Below are 18,129 nucleotides of genomic sequence, written 5' to 3'. Positions count from 1 at the left end.
TCCCCCTCTTAAAATCCAAAAAACAAAGGGCCCATTCATTTAGAATTCCAAGTCATGAGAATATCCCTATAACAAGGATAGCCAAAGATAAAAGGCATGACACATAATTCAACCATCTTAACCAACTTAGAAAAAAAGTGCACACTCCTAAGGATTCGAATTAGATACCTCCACTCAACTTTATCATAAACTTTAGCCATGTCGAGTTTAAACATTGTGTTGTATAAGAGCAGTAATGGATGAACCCAGGTTCAGTTGCATCATTTTTGAGTATTATGGTGAGGGCAATGCTTGATTTAAGAAGCTAGCCAACAATGTTCATTAACGAAAATGCACTACTAGTTCAGTTCATCCCATGGTGGCAACATGAATATGTACCCTGAAACCCTTAAAAACCAGAGAAAAAACTGATTGGGTTGACATATATAGGACAGATAGGATGTTTATTTTACATCTACGTCTATGGTGTATCGAGGCACTCGGAGAATAGAGAACCTCAGATTGCATTGCAAGATGCTAGCTTTGTTTGTTGGGGTTCACTTTTGATCAGATCACGCTTTTATTACTTTTAAGTTAAAAAGAATTGTCTCGACCATGGAGGAATGTGACCGTGCTTTCATTGGCCCACTGCAACTGTAGCCTGTAGCAAAAGGCCAAAAGTGAACTCCCATTTAGATGAGTAATAAGTGCATGGTTGCAGTTATTGATCATGCCAATTTTTGTGCAACACATCTCCGACGTAGGAATGCTTCAATGGTTGGTAGTTGGTACATAGCATACAAAGCCCGAAACAGGTGCATTGGTCTTATATGCTAAATCCAAAATTTTCCATTCATTTTAATATTAAAAGTCTGAAGTCTGAACAGGTCATTGTTCTTTTTCTTTTCCTTCTTTTTGATCGAGTAGACCAGACTCTTGAGACCTGACAATTATGATGCAGTACGTCAACCAATATAAAAAGAATACTTAAACTAAAGAAGCACAAAATAATTGATATCAAAGAAGCTCCAAACTCTCCACTACCAGGCACAGCCTGGTCTAAAGTCTGTGCCATGGCTTTTAGATTTATAATGATGAAGTTGCAAATCAGATTTAATTTTGAATTTGTGGCTCTATCATTTACCCACGCCACATTTGGTTGAATGAGTGCTTAATTCACATAACAAGCAACTATTGTTGGGACAGTAATAGATATAGGCATACTATAATTCATGGGCCTTAAAAGCCCATTATCATCAAGTCTGTTGGAGTTCTGTTTCCTTCTTCAAGTACTCCTGTACTAGAAAACTTATCAATATGATGTTAAAGAGTTGGGAGCCCCTCCAAGTATAAGCAGGATCTTGTATGTAATATCAATCCACTGAAGAACATAGATGTATGTAGAAATACGACTTATTACTATTGAGAGTGATAAGTTGAAATACAAGATCTGCCTGTTTAAATTAATTTCCTATTATTTATCTGAAAACGTGGAGGAAAGAAAAAAAAAACCACATTTGTTATCACCCAAAATCCAAATTGATCAATCAAATAAAGAAACAAAAAACAAAGATACAACCTGATTTCAAGCACTAACCTTCAATTCCTCAGATCCCAGATGCTGTAGGCTTGAAACAATCGATATTGCACAATCCGACCGATCTCATCATATCTCCGAAGCTGCCACCATTCCATTCCAATAGTCAAGAAAACAAGATATTATATATTTACATCCTAAGTAATATTGTCCACAACAGACAAAAGAAAGAAAAACAATCTTAGCCAGTCCAAGTTTTATCAGACCGATCAATGCTGTTCCTTGCTCTCTCTGGCTGGTCTGTGCTACTTCTTGCCTTCTCAGGGCGATCGGTGCTTTTTCTTGATTTTTCTCTCCTATCTGTGCTGGCTCTTGACTTCTCCCTCCGATCTGTGCTTGGCCTAGATTTCTCTCTCTGATCAATACTGGGCCTGGACTTCTCTCTCTGGTCTGTACTATTTCGAGGAGGCTCTGGCTGATCTGTACTCTGTTGGCATCCACTGCTGGGATTTGGCAATTTCTCAATAGCTGATATAAACTTCTTGAGATGCTTTAGATATTCTGGGTAGAGTTCCAAGTTACAGTGGTTCCCTCCCTTAAGCCATAGCGGCTCATACTTTTCTTTACAGAGTTCCCAAAGCTGCTTACCATGGGAACAGTCTACAACTTCATCTGCAGTTCCCTGCAAGGACCAATAATTGAGTGAACAGCTGGTCAAATGAGTGCGCTTTAGCTCTATTGGTAATGCATTTCACAACAAGGATCCCTATCAAGCATTCAAAATGCATCTTAATTACTAGGTAGGAAGTGGCTGGTATCCATCATATGTCCTCAGGAGCTACATCATATTTTTAAGCACATTTAAAGCTCACCAAGTTGAACAATTCCATTTTAAGGTAGGCAGAAAATTCAGTATGAACCAAAATTTCAGATTTATAATAACATATAAGGGTGAACTGCCTTCCGGCCAATCGATGTGGATACTCAGGCAATGGAGCAATCTAGATGGCACAACCAAAAATAACGATCTGGAGGGCAAAAGTAATTGTTGTTTTGGAATCGGATGCATCAAACTTTATTTGGGCAGGGGCACACACCAGGTAGTTCGATTCAGCAATTCAAAAAAAAAAGAGTCGGTTAGGAATTAGGATTTTTGGGCTTCGGGCATATTGCCCATCGGAGTTATCTGTTTGTAGGGAAGGGAAGCGGTAGAGAAGGAGATGAATGACAAGGGTTGTGCCTACATCATGGTCTCAAACACAGTTAATGGAATATTACTACAAGACTCGAAAGTCTCAAACACCTTAAAAGAGATAATAACTAAGGGGGTGTTTGACAACATAGTTGGTTTTGAAAACAAAAGCAAAACCATATTGTCAAACATCCCCTAAAGATAAAAGGAAAATTAACAAATCAACAAGTAAATGTATTAATAAGAGGATGGCTGTGTTTGGATTAACACGGAATTCAGGGTTATAAAAGGAATTGAATCTTCACTCCACAGTGGAATACCATAAATTCAAATTAAACCCCCGCTCATTATGGGTTTGAAATCTGCCAGCATATGTAGAATGCCTAACAGTCATATGGTCAATTTTGGTAATGTTATTAACCAATATGCATTTCCAATTAATTCCAAGGAAACAGATGGAAATAATCTTTGACAAAACTATTATCATGGTGCATCAAAAACTGTATCACACTGCTCTACCTACTTTTCTACCCAAAAAAAACCTAATTTACTTTAAACAAAAACCAACTAGCACGGAAGCCTGAGGAGAAATACAATACTCACATGAATTATGAGAACTGGGCAAGTAACCAATGGAATTTTATCAACGTTCTGCACAGAGATGAAAGAAGAAAATTGAGAGCACTCGTTAATGGAAATCGAGTCCAACAAAGCATCACCAAACGGTGAAAGATTAGGGCTTCAAAGAATTCAGACAGGAAAAAAAAAAAAAACCCGAAACCTTATAAATGTCAAACCAGTATGTTCGTTTTACTGGATACATGACTCGCAGGCCAGACATGATTGCACTGTGGAGAACCACAGCTCTCAGTCGAGGCAAACGGGTCGCCAAATCCAAAGTAGGGCCACTACCAACTGACTGACCGTACAAGATAACGTCTTCCTCCTTGGCTCCATAAATCTCCTCAAGACATCTATAAACTGTCTCTATGTCCGCATATGTGTTTTGCTCGCTCGGCTACCAGTAAGATTTAAACATCATAAATCAGTAATTTTTACTCAGTCAAAACAAATCAATATATATATTTTTTCACACTCTGTTGGTACAGAGTACAGACACGATACCTTCCCAGAAGACTGTCCATACCCAGAATAATCGTACCTGTAAATCATATACGAAATCAAGTTTTTCTGTCTTGGAGCTCCTCAAATAAGAGACATGGAGAGGAGATAAAAAGAGGAAAAAGAAATGAAAAACAGAGAATCTAGGTTCCCAGGTCCCCAACATTCCTGTACTGCTCATCAGTCGATCTTTTCTTTAATGCCAAAAACATCTCATAACAATAGTAGAGAAGTCTAATTAGATTAGAACTCAGAAATACGAAACTCCAAATTGATTTAAAGCTAAAGAGACTTGAACTGAAATACTGACATTCAAAATTTTTGACCAGGCAAAATCGGAACTAACCCCATCAAGTTTACGCATAGATGAAGACTAAGCTCCGTGAAGAGCTCATACATCTGCCCCAAATCAGCAGCGTTGCCATGAGAGTACAGCACAGTCAGCGACGCCGACGGATTCTTGACATACATCGCAACTATCTCATTTCCTCTCTTCGTACAGAGCTTTAGTACATCAACGTTTTCTCTGTGCGGAACGTCCGATATTAACAATTTTCCGGTATGTTCGCCGACGACGAGCTTATACGATGGCGGATTCGGAGGGAAAAAAGCGAACTTTGCCGCCATTGATGACGTTACAGCCCCCATTTTAAGTTAAAGGTAAAAAAATAAAGTAAAAAATCGGTATTTTCTGCCTTTGATAGTTTGGATCAGATCGGAGGGTGAAAACAGCGTCGGAATCTCGGTTTCTGCATCGAACGAGTTTGGAGAGAGAGAACAGAGACTGGGACTGCAGGTGAGAGTGAAGTTCTGAAGCTTTTCGGTCTCAATGGAGAAGCGGAAGTGGAAAAATCTAGGGTTCTGGACCTGTGGAGTTGTTCGGATCTACGTTGGTTCTGGAGTTCTGGGGTTGGTATTGAGAGTGTGATCGAACAGGGAAAGATGGAAGAAGGCAGAGGAAGAGGGAAAAAATGAAAAAAATAAAAAATAAAGGGAAGGCAGAAGCCACGGTGTATAATTTGGAGGGATTTCCGGCGTCGAAAAGGAAGCGGCACGTGTGGTATCATTAAAGCGGACGAACACTTACTCGAAGGTTTCAAAGTAAATTACGAGGTCTAAGCAAGCTCCCGCCTCCCGGTCTCCGGTCTCCCCATCATAAATTATCACTGAAATTACATTTTTTTAAGAGAAAATAACTGATTTGCGTGATTATGATTTATTTTATTGAGTCAAGTAGAATAGTCAAATAGTCAACGTTTTGTGTATTAACGAGACCGTGATGATGACTCAATAGTCATCTAACCTAAAGTTGATTAGATTAGTACGTTAATTTAGGTATAGATCTCCTCCCTTGTAAAATGAGGAACACCCCAAAAAACTGGGGCGCGTTTGTTTCGGAGCAAGAAAGCTGCTGTTGTGTATATATACGGATATACCCTTTTTAAGCGTTTTGGTTCGGTGATAACAAAACGTAAATACAAAAGTATTCAGCGCGGGAAAAGGCGATGGAATTTTTGAGATCGGCTTCAATCCGGGCAAAGCAATTCGGGCAGCTTTTACTGCCTTGCATTGAAAATATTTTCGTAATTGTGTTTTATTTCATGGCAAAATATTCTCTCGATGCAATCCAAGATTGTAAAAGGCTATTAGAATAGTATGAGCACAGATTTGTTCTGATAGAAGCCGCTCTGGAATTTTCACTTCCAAGTTTCAACTTTCCAAACGATATGGATCTCCACGTGGAGATTAGAAGGCGGTAAGAAAAAAATGCATGTCCCCACGTCAGCTTCTTATCATTTGCCATGTGGCAAGATAAGTCGTTTTGTTAGGGTGAATACCAAATTCGGTTCACCGAACGACCTTTTACATTGCAAAATGCCTCGTCTGGTCCCTACGCTTTATTTTATTTGGTTATGAATTTGTTTGATATAGGGAATGTTGGAATGGCCCTTTTAGGACCCATGGCTAAACAAGTTTACAAGCCGCTCCATTTTAGCCATCTGTGAGGAGGTATACGGCAGTGGACCACGGAGAGCCACACAATGTCCATGGCAATTGTTGGACCGGGCTGGGCCATGCTTGACTGGATCCGCTCCAATTGGTCAATTGGCCAATCTAATCTATTAGGGCTGTGTTTGGTTGTAATGCAAATATAAATACGTATATTATATATTTATTTATTTTTTGGTTTATAAATATAAATACAGTTCACATTTTAAATCATTTTTGCATTTATCTTATTTGTTTGAAATCGATACAAAGGTATGAATCTATCATTAAATGTTCCAACTATCTTATACTCTAATGCATTAATTTTGATCAAAAAATTAATTATCAAAAAAATACAAAATTGTATCAAAAAAATAAGTACAATAATACTCTATTCTCAAAATACAAAACTGTCAAAAAATACTTTTACTTTAATAATCATTACTTCACATTCCAAACAAACGTGCGAACTGGAATACAATACTCTGGTTCGACAAACAAAGAGAGCCTAGAGATACATGTGAATATGGGTCGGGTTCTGGCTGGGAACTTCTCAAACCTACTCTGCAAAGTTGACCTGAACCTTTAGAAAGAGTACAACGTTTAAATGGTCCTTTCTCACTTTAAGCTGTAACACTACAGAAAAAAAAAAGGTAATTAAATGGAGAAAAGTAGTGTCAAAAAGGAACTTTTGTACAGATTGTGGGGGGTTGAGATGGAGGAAACAATCGATTACAGCAATGGAGTGCCAGTAATCTTGACGTTTGGTGGTAAGGTGTTATCAATGCACATCCATGATCCATCGTTGGAAATATATGCGTATAAAAGAAAGCCTAATGAGGAGCATGGCCCCACGGCCCTCATCCTTAAAATCTTCTTTCTTGGCAGCTAGCTTTTTAAGTTTCACCCTTTTTGCTCAACTCTTTCCACATCTAACCCCCATTTTTTTTTTATTTAAACCAGAAATCGTGATCCAAATATCCATCCACAAAAGTGCTTTTATCCTTGTGTCTTTTTAAGTTACGTAGAAGTCATTCTTATCACGATCATTAATTTTAATTTGGAAGGAGTACAAATGCAAATTTATAGAATATAAATACATACAAAATAATACAAAATATAAGATTTTACGTTCTACAAAATATAAAGTTTTAGGCTCAATTTGGAAGGAACGAATATAGATATATAGAATGCAAAACTTTGTATTTTATATTATTTTGTATATATGTATTTATATTCCTTCCAAACTGAGCTTTAGGTCCATTACAAATCAATGTCTAAACTGTAGAGTTGATGTTTTATTGAAGTGTTTTTATATAACTTTGCAGTTGCACGTTATGTGAAAGTCGTTCTTTCTGCGTCAAGTCCTTGGCGTACCAAACAGAAGTCTAGTTACATAAAGTGTTATTGTCTTCATCTCTTGAAAGGTATATGGGATCTCATGCACAACTGATGATTTTAACAGGTTTATCTGTCCCTTGCTAGTAATCTATGGTCCTATTCAAGCTACTCCTACAAACAAACAGGCACGCTGCATGCTATGTTAACTGTTGACTTACAATAAGGTTTTAAGAGTTTATGTAAAAGCAAAGACAGGCGATTGGGTGCTGGAAAGTTGAGGAATAGGAATACAAGTAAAAGGGGTGTTAATTGGCCGGTTTTGGGTTGGATCTGTCTAAATCAAAATCAATTTGAATGGTGATAAGGTCAAAACTGACCTCAGTTAAAAACCGCTAAGTGGTAGTATATTGGGGGCAAAATTGTCAATTGACTTGTCCTAACGAGCTATGACTTGACCTGGTCCTAATGAACTATGAGCTGACTTGGTCCTAATGAACTATGAGCTGACCTGGTTCTAATGAGCTATGAACTACCTTGGTCTTGACGAGCTATAAGCTGATCTGGTCTTAACGAATTGATCTGATGCCAATTCAATAACATGCACAAACAACACGTGATCGAATTGATCAGGACATCAATGCCAGTGCACTCCATATAGGCCCATTGCCTACCATGTTGCACACAACGTGTCAACCGAGGATGCGACAAGTGGACCGAGCTCCGACCATGTGTGAGAGACTCTCTGACTCACTTTTTTTCCTTGGCGTTATTGACTTAACCATTGGAATTCACACCCTTAGGATATCACCCGGGGCCTCTGACATCTCTTATGGTTGTAAGTCTCTCTCTCAGTAGCCGAGGTGACAATCCATGTAAAATGACACCCTACTCCGGCAACTTTCCATCCTCACCCTTTGTGGTCAATTTTGATTTTCATCAGACGGACCAATAAGATTATTTATAATTTCTTTATACATTTTCAAATACAACTTATTTCTTTCATAGTGTATATTTACTTTTTAACATGACAATTGTTAAATTTTATCTTGCATTTTGTTTTATATTTATAACCTTTTCTATCTAAATAAAATAACGGTTTCTTTATTTACATTTATTCTAGTATATTTTCCAACGGAAGCTAATTTATATATTTTTAAATGATGTAAACATAGGAATGGAAATACTAATCTCACATGTCCATTTCTTTCTTTCTTTTTTGTTTTTTTGTTTGTTTGTTTGTTTTTTTTTTTTTTTACATATTACGAATTACATTACAGAGGAATCAAGGGTAGGGACACAGCAAGGTACACGTAACATCCACCGACCTTGCCACGGAGAATTTGCAGCTACATGCGTTTGAGTTGATCTTGGGTGATGCCTAATTATTTCAGGCTTTTCAGCTACTGGATCATTAACGTCATTCATTGAGATTTTAGGGGTACAATTCAGGTATCTGATTTGAATTCGGATTAGATGAATGTTTTAACTGTTTAGCGGGTTGTGAAATTAATGATGAGGTTTTACGTCAGTAATAAATTCATGGGTCTCACTGTAAAGATGTGAATTGGTGTAGAATCTTATCATTGATTTCATAGCCCATTAAACAGTTAAAGTGTTCAGTTAAATTTTGCTTGAATAATTTATGGTACTGTTTGGTAAATCTTTTTCGAAAAATCTTCTAAAAGATTTGGCAGACAAAAAACGTATTGACTTTTACATAAAGATCTTGGCAGCCCACAGTCTGTTTGGTTGGAGGTGTGTTTTTTTCGCATAAAGATGAGACGAAATAAGTGTAAAAGGTCCATTTGGAGCTTCTCAAAAATAGTCTTTTTCCGAGTCTTTTCGGGACTGCATTTTTTGACAACCATATCTTTTTCCAAATTCCAACCGAACGGAAAAATACGAAAATATGGACTGTCGGTCTTCTAAAGATTTTTGAATCTAACCAACTAAATGAGTAAGAGAAAAACAAGGGGATTTAATTAAAGATTTTTGAATCTAACCAACTAAATGATCAAGTTTTCTTCTTAAATTTGAGACCTTCAAAAAAAAAGTTTTCTTAAATTTGTAGAATATAAATTAGTTTTCTTAAATGGGGTGCACGTCTCACCAGTTCGGGCTGAATCCACCTGGACCACCTCACCTTATCCACCTCTAAAACATAGGTTACAAGGGATTGGATCATTATCATTATCATCATTATTGTTACTATTGTTATTATTTGTTTCATGGGGCTACACATGGAGGGTAGCCCATCCGCTCTTCCCCTTAACCCCCACCCTGGTGGTAGGGGTGGATTGGACCCCATCCAAACTAAAATCAATTTAGACGGATTGGACGGACCAACAAGATATATTGAATTAGATCAGTCCAAGCTTAATGGTCCAAACTATTCATTGGATTGGATTAGACCTAATCCATCCTTAATGGATTTATACTGGATTGGGTTGGATTGAGCCAATATCTTGTTCATTGATAGAAGATAAGAATATAGGTGTCAATGGATCAGGTTTGGATTAGAATTAATCTAAATTAAAATAAGTTTGAACAAATTTAACGATCCAGACATTGAATTGGACCAGTTCAAAATAATCCAAAATATTCATTGGATTGTATTGGGCTTAGTCCATTTGTAATAGACTTACATTGGACTGAATCGGATTGGATCAAATCCAGACCAAATCCAGTCCAATTGACACCCCAACCGGCCAACCCTGGTGGTAATGGGATGTTATCCCAGGTCTCTATTACTATGAGTCAGAGATACTATCAACTGACCCACCATCACCATCAGTTGGTAAATGTGATCACATTAGGTTGTTGGACTAAATGATCGAACCAAACAGCCTAACCACATGAAAAATTTCTTGGTTCAATGATGTAACACTTTCTAAACAGAGAAGCAGTTTTATTCGTGCAAGGATTAAGGAGTAATAGTTAATTAGGGCTTCATCAGTGTTAACAGACAATGGTATCCTTCAATTATTTCTCAGGGTAGGAAAACTGGGGTTGGCAAAGAACGTGACCTGGACCCAACATTTTGAAAGAAGAAAAGAAAAAGAAAGATTACAAATGTTTTCATATATCTAAAAGTCGTGGCAGGTCACTTAGGTCATAGGGTTCGCTCACCATAAAACTTTAATTGGATGGAACTTACGTGAAGGGGTTGTACAAAGATCTCAAAATCTCATACCTTCAAATCTTCAAGTTGGGTGTGCAGGAGTAGTTAGTTCAATGTATGGATTGCTTTTAGAGGTTAGTTACACTTTGCATGATATGTAGAGATATAGGTCAAGCCCTATAGATTTAGATTTTGACTAACAATAGTGGATGGGCTAGGGGTGGCAATTTTTGATCCAACCCAAGTCATTTGACCCATTCAACCCATCCATGACAGAAATATGGGTTTAAGCAATTGAACCAATTAAAAAGGCTTTAGTTATGGTTATCCAGTTGGGTTAAGACATAAGTTGTTTTTGACAGACAACTACTTGGAAGAAGTTGACTTAATTTATATATATATATATATATATATATATATATATATATATATATATATATATAATCTGTATTTTCTTCATAAAGATGAAGTTATATGGGTTTGAATATTAATTAATTGGGTTAACAATCCATGCAAGTATAAGAAATATGGGATAAGGGTGGTTGGTGGTCGGTGGATATATTGGGACTTCAACCGTCATCCGACCCAGCAAACCTAATCTATCCATTTTGACATCACTAGTTGACGACTTAACTTTTTTTTTTTTTTTTTCTAAGCATAAAATTCTAACCACTTGATTGCTTTGTTGCTCCAGAATTGATCTTACTTGGGCTGAGCTGGTGGTCACCAACAAATAGCTGGGTCCCAAAGGGACATTAAAAGCAATTGTATATAAATATAATGTTGGGGCCCTACCCTGACCTTCGCCACCCTGCTTACAGAGCAACACAGTTTAACAAAAGGAGAATTTTAGAAATCCAAAATAGCAATTGAGTGAAGAAATTATAGGTGATCCAAGTGGGGTATAGTAATGGCCACATTCACCATCTTAATTCGAAAAAAAGAAAATAGACTGAGAAGGATGGTAGGGCAGGCGAGTGAAGTGCTTGATCGTTGCACAGTCGTTCAAATGCCTATCAAAGTATACTCATTTGCGATGATTTGGGAATTAGAGAGTTCAAGCGACCTCGTGATGGCCATTATGTGCTCTGGTCCAGCTAAAATTATTATATATGGTTATTGGTTAGGGTTTCAGAAACGTCATGACTGAACCATACTACTTTTAAATTTGAAGCGTGAACAACAATGTATGTCCATGGCATGCAAGCTAGTTTGCTCTTAATTAAATACTTGTTTTCATTTTTCAGAAGTTGATATACTTTTAAACTTAAATTTGGTTCTGCCCTTCCAAAGAAGAGAAATTTTAAATCTGTAAAAACTTGTAAGTTACTGATATCCTTTTTTTTTTCAAGGGAAATGAATGCAGACTTTGTTGCAGAAAAGAAGAAGACTTAGGTTGAGTAAAAGTAGCAATTGCACATGCTTGGCTTTGCATTCTCCTAATAAAAATAAGGGATGGATTCAAAATTGCACTGCACTGTAATCATTGTAGTTTATGGGCCCTTTCTTATTTCTATGCAAACTGTAAATACAAGTAAATTAAAAGCAATAATAGCTTATGAGATTTGTTGTTAAATTCGTGAGAGCTGGTAGATGCATGCTGATTGGTTACCAGTTGGCTACATTAATGGCGTTGATGTGGCTTGGGTTGGAATTGGATGGAACAAAGCTCCAGCACCATCTTCCTGGCTCCCACCATTAACACAACGACCTAAAAACACGGTTAACTTTTATTGGAGATGTTCTACGCGGGGGTCATACAATTGAAATGTTCTCTCTCCACACTGCATTCAGCTGTGTGGAGAATGGTGATCGTGTAATCAATTGCAAATGATCTCTCTCCCCCTTCAATTCACACAAGACAATAGAGTTACCTGAAAAGGCCCCCTTTGATTTTCCTATGAGAAACTTAATGTTCTTCTGACATGGAGAGTTAATGGTGGATATATATGGTCTAAGAAGTCCAGTCTCTCAGTGTGGTACCCTGATTTATAATCGCTTTGTGCAGCTTCCAATTATGGATCAGCTATGATCTTATCAAGATCTTCATTAAACCTTGCAAGCTAAGTGATCAATTGGATATAAAATAGCAGGTTGTAACTGAGAAATTCTCTCCTTATTTTCTTCATTCTTTTCTATTCATTCAATTCTAATTATATGTAAATGTATTCAAAGGTAATGAAATCGTTTGAGCTCTTTCCCACAATTGGCTCATTACTTTCATTTTCACTTTATCTCCTCCACTTGGGCCCATCAAATCCAGTCACTTATAATCCCTCTTATGGATGACAGTTTGACAGATGAGTAAAATCAAATGTATATGGCAGAACTGTATTTATTTATTTTTTTTTAAATTTATCAATTCTATATAAAAACTGGATTAGAACTGTTCAGTGAGGCGATCCTATCAAAACCCAACTCTCCCCAATTTGCATATCCTTGGAAAGCATATGGAATTTATGTATTAGGTGAATTTTATGTGAAAGATAATTGATAGGTTATGTGTTTTTTACATATCTTAATCAAATAATTAAAAATTTTGATCTTTATTCAAAATATTTTACTTATTTATTACTTATATATAATAAGAATAATAGAAAATTAGATACGAATTTTAAACCTGACTTGCTCTACCCTTAAATATAAAGAGAGTAGGATCGAGGAGGATTATGATTTTACATTTTCATGTGTAAAGATGATTTGAATTCTCAAAATTCAACTGGCTATAGATTTTGGGACGGTACAAGTTTAGAAGTTTAAGGAAGAGAATAAGTTATAAAATTTAGAAAACCCACCCTGTTGCCATAACGTCATCCATCTGTTATTTCCTATCGAAGACCACTCTTCAGCATTCCGCTCTCGCTCAATTACGTTTACATCCCATAGGTGCAAATAAGCCGGCTTACACGATAGCCAATTTTGAACCATCCGTTAACCGTTGTAAGTCCTGTACATGGTCTCAAACGCCAGATTTAATTTCTTTTATCTTCTTTTGGCTTGAAAGAAAAACTAAGAAAAGTGAGAAAACCCTTATAAATCTTGTATACGTTTTCCTACCTTTATCTTCCTTTCTCTGCCTTTTCTTTCAAACCAAACAAAGCCTAAATGCTCATTCAAGAAATTATTTTGGATCGAGTTAGTCATGCTACAGTTATTTTGACCTAATCATATACCAATGGATCATGGGCTGCTATCCCGAATTAGGTAGGGTCGTTCGTGGGCTCCTCTTACATGTTTCATTTGTTTTAGGAGCCCAAGCCAAGCTTAGTGGGCTCAATTTTATTTAAGCTCGCTTTGCTTATAAACAAGATGCATAGTCATTGATTAATATGTTTTATAAAATATATCTACATATTATAGTTTTCTATTATATTCTTTTTCTTTTAATGTATATGTATTAGTTATTGACTGGATTGGGCTCTAAGGTTGTGTTTTGATGGTCCGTGCTAGCTAATATCAAAATAATATGTAAGATAAGAAGAAACAAGCCCAATTTAAATTTATTAACTTTACTCAAATGAGCCTGAGCTCTGGATTAGTTAACGAGCTTAATTCAGCCCAGCTCTCTCAGCTCGGTTCGTTTGAACCCCAATTTTCAGTAATCCAGAGCATGAAGGAATTCAAGATATAGAGGGCAGTCTATGCCTAGGGCCCAAAACTAATCAATCCTACCCTCACACACATACAATAAAAAAAACATATAAATAAAAGTAAAAGAAAGAAAAAAGGATCGAAATCAACCTATTAATTAATTACTGGTTTTGAACTTAAACCGAAATAACTGGTTGGGTTTACGATTCGGCTAAAAATGGCCATAACCAATTTATGGGAATGATAGGGGTGACAATTGTGTGGGTTGGCGGTTGGGTTTGGTTGGACGGAATCGGAACCCCATTTTCCCATTTGACGAGGGAATGGCTATTTCCTCTCTTTTCTTTGGAAATGAAATCTCATTCCAGCTGATTTCAATTCTCATTTCTATTCCTATCTGAACCAAACAATCTATGAGAATAGATCATTCTGATTACGATTCCAATTCTGATTCTAATTCCAATTGTAAACCCAATGGGTCCTAGATGTATTGAGTTTAATCCAAACTCCCCTTGACCCAACCCAATCCATTAACATTTTAACAATTTTGATTTGCCTTAAAATTTAAAATAAACCATTTTTAGTAATTTAATAAGACATAGCCTAAGGGTAAAACGTAACTGTTTTTTATTATTATTTTTATTTGAATGTCTTGCGTTCAAATGACATTGAAAACATTACTTTTTTACTTTTTACATTAGCACAGATGCATTTTCAACCCATGGCTGACCTTGCCAACAGCCCAATAAACCGGCCGATTGAGAGTGGTCAATTCAATCGGTGAATGTAGTCTGGGTCAATGATACTATGATCTGAAATTGCAACCCTATATGATATGCATTATTGGCATTCTGTAAGGGTTACATTGCAACCTTTGGGTTACTACATTGCGACCTGAGTGACGAAAATACAAATCTTGGAGTATCTGCAAGGGTAAAGTTATATTTATTCCTCCCCAGACCTCGCATTGGTGGGAGCCTTTGCACTGATCTGCCTTTTTACAAAAGACCAGAACCAGAACCAGAAATTGAAATGAAGCATATATAAAGTCTAAAAGACAAAGGCGAGGCCTATCTGAATCACGGCCAGCAAAAAACCGGAAGCCACATGCGGAAGTCATACAAAAACGCCCCGATTCCATTAGCGATGATATGCATTATTGACATTCATTATTACTATCTTTTTATTTTTGGTAAATGAGGAATTATATTGAAACGATAGCCAAAACCAAAAACCACGGAGGGATAACATACGAGAAAAGGCCCGATTCTAGTAGACCTCTCATCTCCCTGCGCTAACCCATGAGCAAGTGTTTCTATTCCGAGGGAGACAAATACCTTCAAAGAGATAATTCTCAATTAATAAAAGACAATTCTCATAAAGTGTTAATTAAGAGAAAAATTGATTCTTGGATAATAATTGATTCCTATCCTAAAATTAAGTAACAACTTGACCCACTTATCTCAACCTCAATTTGATCTCTCTCCACATAACTTTCCAACATGACCCAACAACTTAAACTCAATTTATGACTTTTAACAGACTTCAAGTAAATATTTATCCACAAAAATCTCAACAATGGATCCTTATTCACCTCAATTATTCCCCTAATTTTTTTTATTTACTTTGACCAATAGGCCCGTTAGTGGGTCCGTGGTATCGATACTATTCGATATCCTGTTAACATACCAGAAAAAAACATCCATCAACTTAAACCATAGATATAGAAGTTGTTTGGTTCCATGGACATTTATTGAAAAAACACTGCTATATCACAGTTATATAGGCATTGGTGTTTATTGCATACAAAACTGCTGTTTGGTTTTATCGTTTATCAAATAAATACTAAAAAACAGAAATGCTTTGATTTATATGCATGGGGCATTTGGAGAAGCATCAAATTCTCGTTTCCCCAATGCCCCAACATTTCTTGAAATAAAATGCTTATGTGGCACACTTTTATAGGGTGTTAATCTAAGGTGAAAAGTAAAAAATGTTTAAAATAATGCCCAACCAAACAACAAAAGCAAATAACATTTAAATTAATATTGTATAAATAAACATTTAAAGCAATAAATGACCCATCTATAAATGCTCACGGAACCAAATATATACATAATTTCTTTATGCACAACACCATCCTTGGAATCGAAGCTTTGAGACCTGGTTCACACCAAATGGTGGGGTTGGCTGACTTGGAAAACCAATGCAGATAATGTGACCTTTTCCCCAAACTCACATGTTTTAATAATTGAACCAGTCCTTGCGTCTTAATTTGAAAAGAAAACAAATACAACTATACCAATATGTATAGTGCAAATACATATAAATTAATATAAAGCATAGGATTTTGCACTCAAGTATTTTTATTTATACTCCTTTCAAACTAGGCTTAGGAAGAACCGAACCCAAAACTTTAAACCTTAAACAACCCAATGGACCAATGTTTCTGAAAACTTTTAGACCGTAAGAGAAAGTAGTTTGGAGGATTAAAGGGCCTTGGGCCTATGAATATCTTAGTAGGTGTTTGGCATCAATATCGTTTTTTCAAAAAACGATATCACATCAGTGCAAATATCAAAATTTCATTTTTTATTGAGAAAATGTATACTGTTTGGTTAGTCGTTTTTCTGAAAAATGTTTTACCATACCATACCTTGAAAATCCGGAAAGGTGTGGTATGAGAAAACTACATTGTTTGGTGTTTTCCCATATTTAGGGGTGTTCACAAGTCAGGTTGGGTCGGTTTGAGTCATTTTTTCAACTGACCCGACCTAGTCAGTTTACTTATTGTCTAAACCGAAACCAAATGACCCTAACGCAAAACCGACCCAAACATGAAGGGTCGGTTTGGGTCAGTTTATCGGTTTAGTTGGTTTTTATATATATTTTAAACTAAAATATCTATATCTAAATATCTATTTATATTTAAGTTTATTTCTTTTTAGTTTTTATGCAAAACCAAAATATATATTTAAATCGATTAGTTTTTTATACAAAATTGATTTTTTTGTCAATATATATTTAAATTTATACAGAACAGAATTAAATATTGTACCATTGTATTATATTTGTATTGGTTTTACGTTTTTAAATTTTATCATAAATGACCAATTTTTTTTCAAAGTTCAAATAAAACACAAATAAAATATATCAACATTTAACATATAGGGTAGGGACTAATTAGTAATTACTTAAAAATATAGGATCGGTTTGGCTTCAGTTTTCATACATGAAAATTGAAACCGAACTGAGTTGTCGGTTTATTTTTTCATACAAACCAAAACCGACCAACTTGGGTTGGGTCAGGCCGATTTGGTCGGTTTAATCGGTTTGACATTTAATGTGAACACCCCTACTCATGTTTCTAGTGTTACTAGCAACGATATGCTGACATGCATTGAAAAACACATGTCATTATATGGAAGCAACAATAATGGTAGCAAAACGAAAACCTGTGAAAATGTTTTCTAAAAGAACATATTTATGCAACACCATTTTCTTGAGAAAAAACTTCTTAGAATATGGCATTGATTCCAAACACCACCTTAATTAACTTCTTGAACAAAGTTCCCTTTGATTTTGGCATTTTAGGGGATGTTTGGAAGTGTGGCCGTTTTTTCTAAAAAACGGTACCACGTTGGATCCACGTAGACGATTTCACAAACGCCCACATACATGATTGTTTGGTTCAAACATTTTTTTTTTTGAAAAAATGCTGAAAAACGGACATGCTTCATAAAATGGGACCCAACCATTGCATGAAACATCAAATTTAGCGTTTCATGCTTCGGTGAACCATTGCCCCCAATTGTTGACTGATTGGTGATTACGTGTATCCCATGTGACAGCACATACATGAAAAATGGTGATGAAAATTATTTTATCAAATAACATAGTGTTACTCACTGGCTACATGACATAAACACTCCCATACATATCAATGCATTTTTTTTGTGAAAAATGGATCTAACAAGTATGAACATTTTTTTTTTTTTTAAAATTAGTCTTAAAAAACGCCTACACTTCCAAACACCATCTTAACCGTTGATGCATTTGATAAATCCATTTCTGTTCTGGACCAAGCTAGACCGACTAACCTTCCCCTAATATTTGAGCATTGACAGAGGACAAATGGGCTTAGCCCTTGTCGCTCCTTTCTTTTATTCATTTGGCCATGGTGTTGCGTGTTGCCACGCAAAAGAGACATCTCTCTGTTGCTGCCAGTGGAAAATCTCGTTTTCATGGTCACATTAT

The 18,129-nt window shown here is 36.2% G+C and overlaps 1 protein-coding gene across 4 annotated transcripts; it reads right to left on the bottom strand.

Moving 5' to 3' along the window:
* Positions 1-342: 342 nt before the first annotated feature.
* On the bottom strand, positions 343-4,880 carry LOC104597852 (uncharacterized). 4 transcript variants are annotated; one of them, XM_088902414.1, is made up of 7 exons: positions 4,177-4,878; positions 3,834-3,870; positions 3,490-3,726; positions 3,312-3,359; positions 1,783-2,198; positions 1,577-1,659; positions 343-640 (listed from the first exon to the last, which is right to left on the bottom strand). In XM_088902414.1, the coding sequence occupies exons 1-6, from the start codon at positions 4,476-4,478 to the stop codon at positions 1,587-1,589; spliced, it is 1,113 nt and encodes a 370-aa protein (XP_088758540.1). In that variant the 5' UTR covers positions 4,479-4,878; the 3' UTR covers positions 343-640; positions 1,577-1,586. The 4 variants fall into 4 exon arrangements, with proteins under 4 accessions (XP_088758540.1, XP_010257892.1, XP_010257894.1 ...); XM_010259590.3 differs by lacking the exon at positions 343-640 and adding an exon at positions 811-922; XM_010259592.3 differs by lacking the exon at positions 343-640 and adding an exon at positions 1,065-1,360.
* Between the last annotated feature and the right edge of the window lie 13,249 nt (positions 4,881-18,129).

The sequence above is a fragment of the Nelumbo nucifera genome, chromosome 4, assembly GCF_055504915.1.
Source record: "Nelumbo nucifera cultivar China Antique chromosome 4, China Antique-T2T, whole genome shotgun sequence".
NCBI lineage: Eukaryota > Viridiplantae > Streptophyta > Magnoliopsida > Proteales > Nelumbonaceae > Nelumbo > Nelumbo nucifera.
The sequence above is the reverse complement of the archived record's forward strand: the minus strand, read 5'-3'. Positions and strand labels throughout refer to the sequence as shown.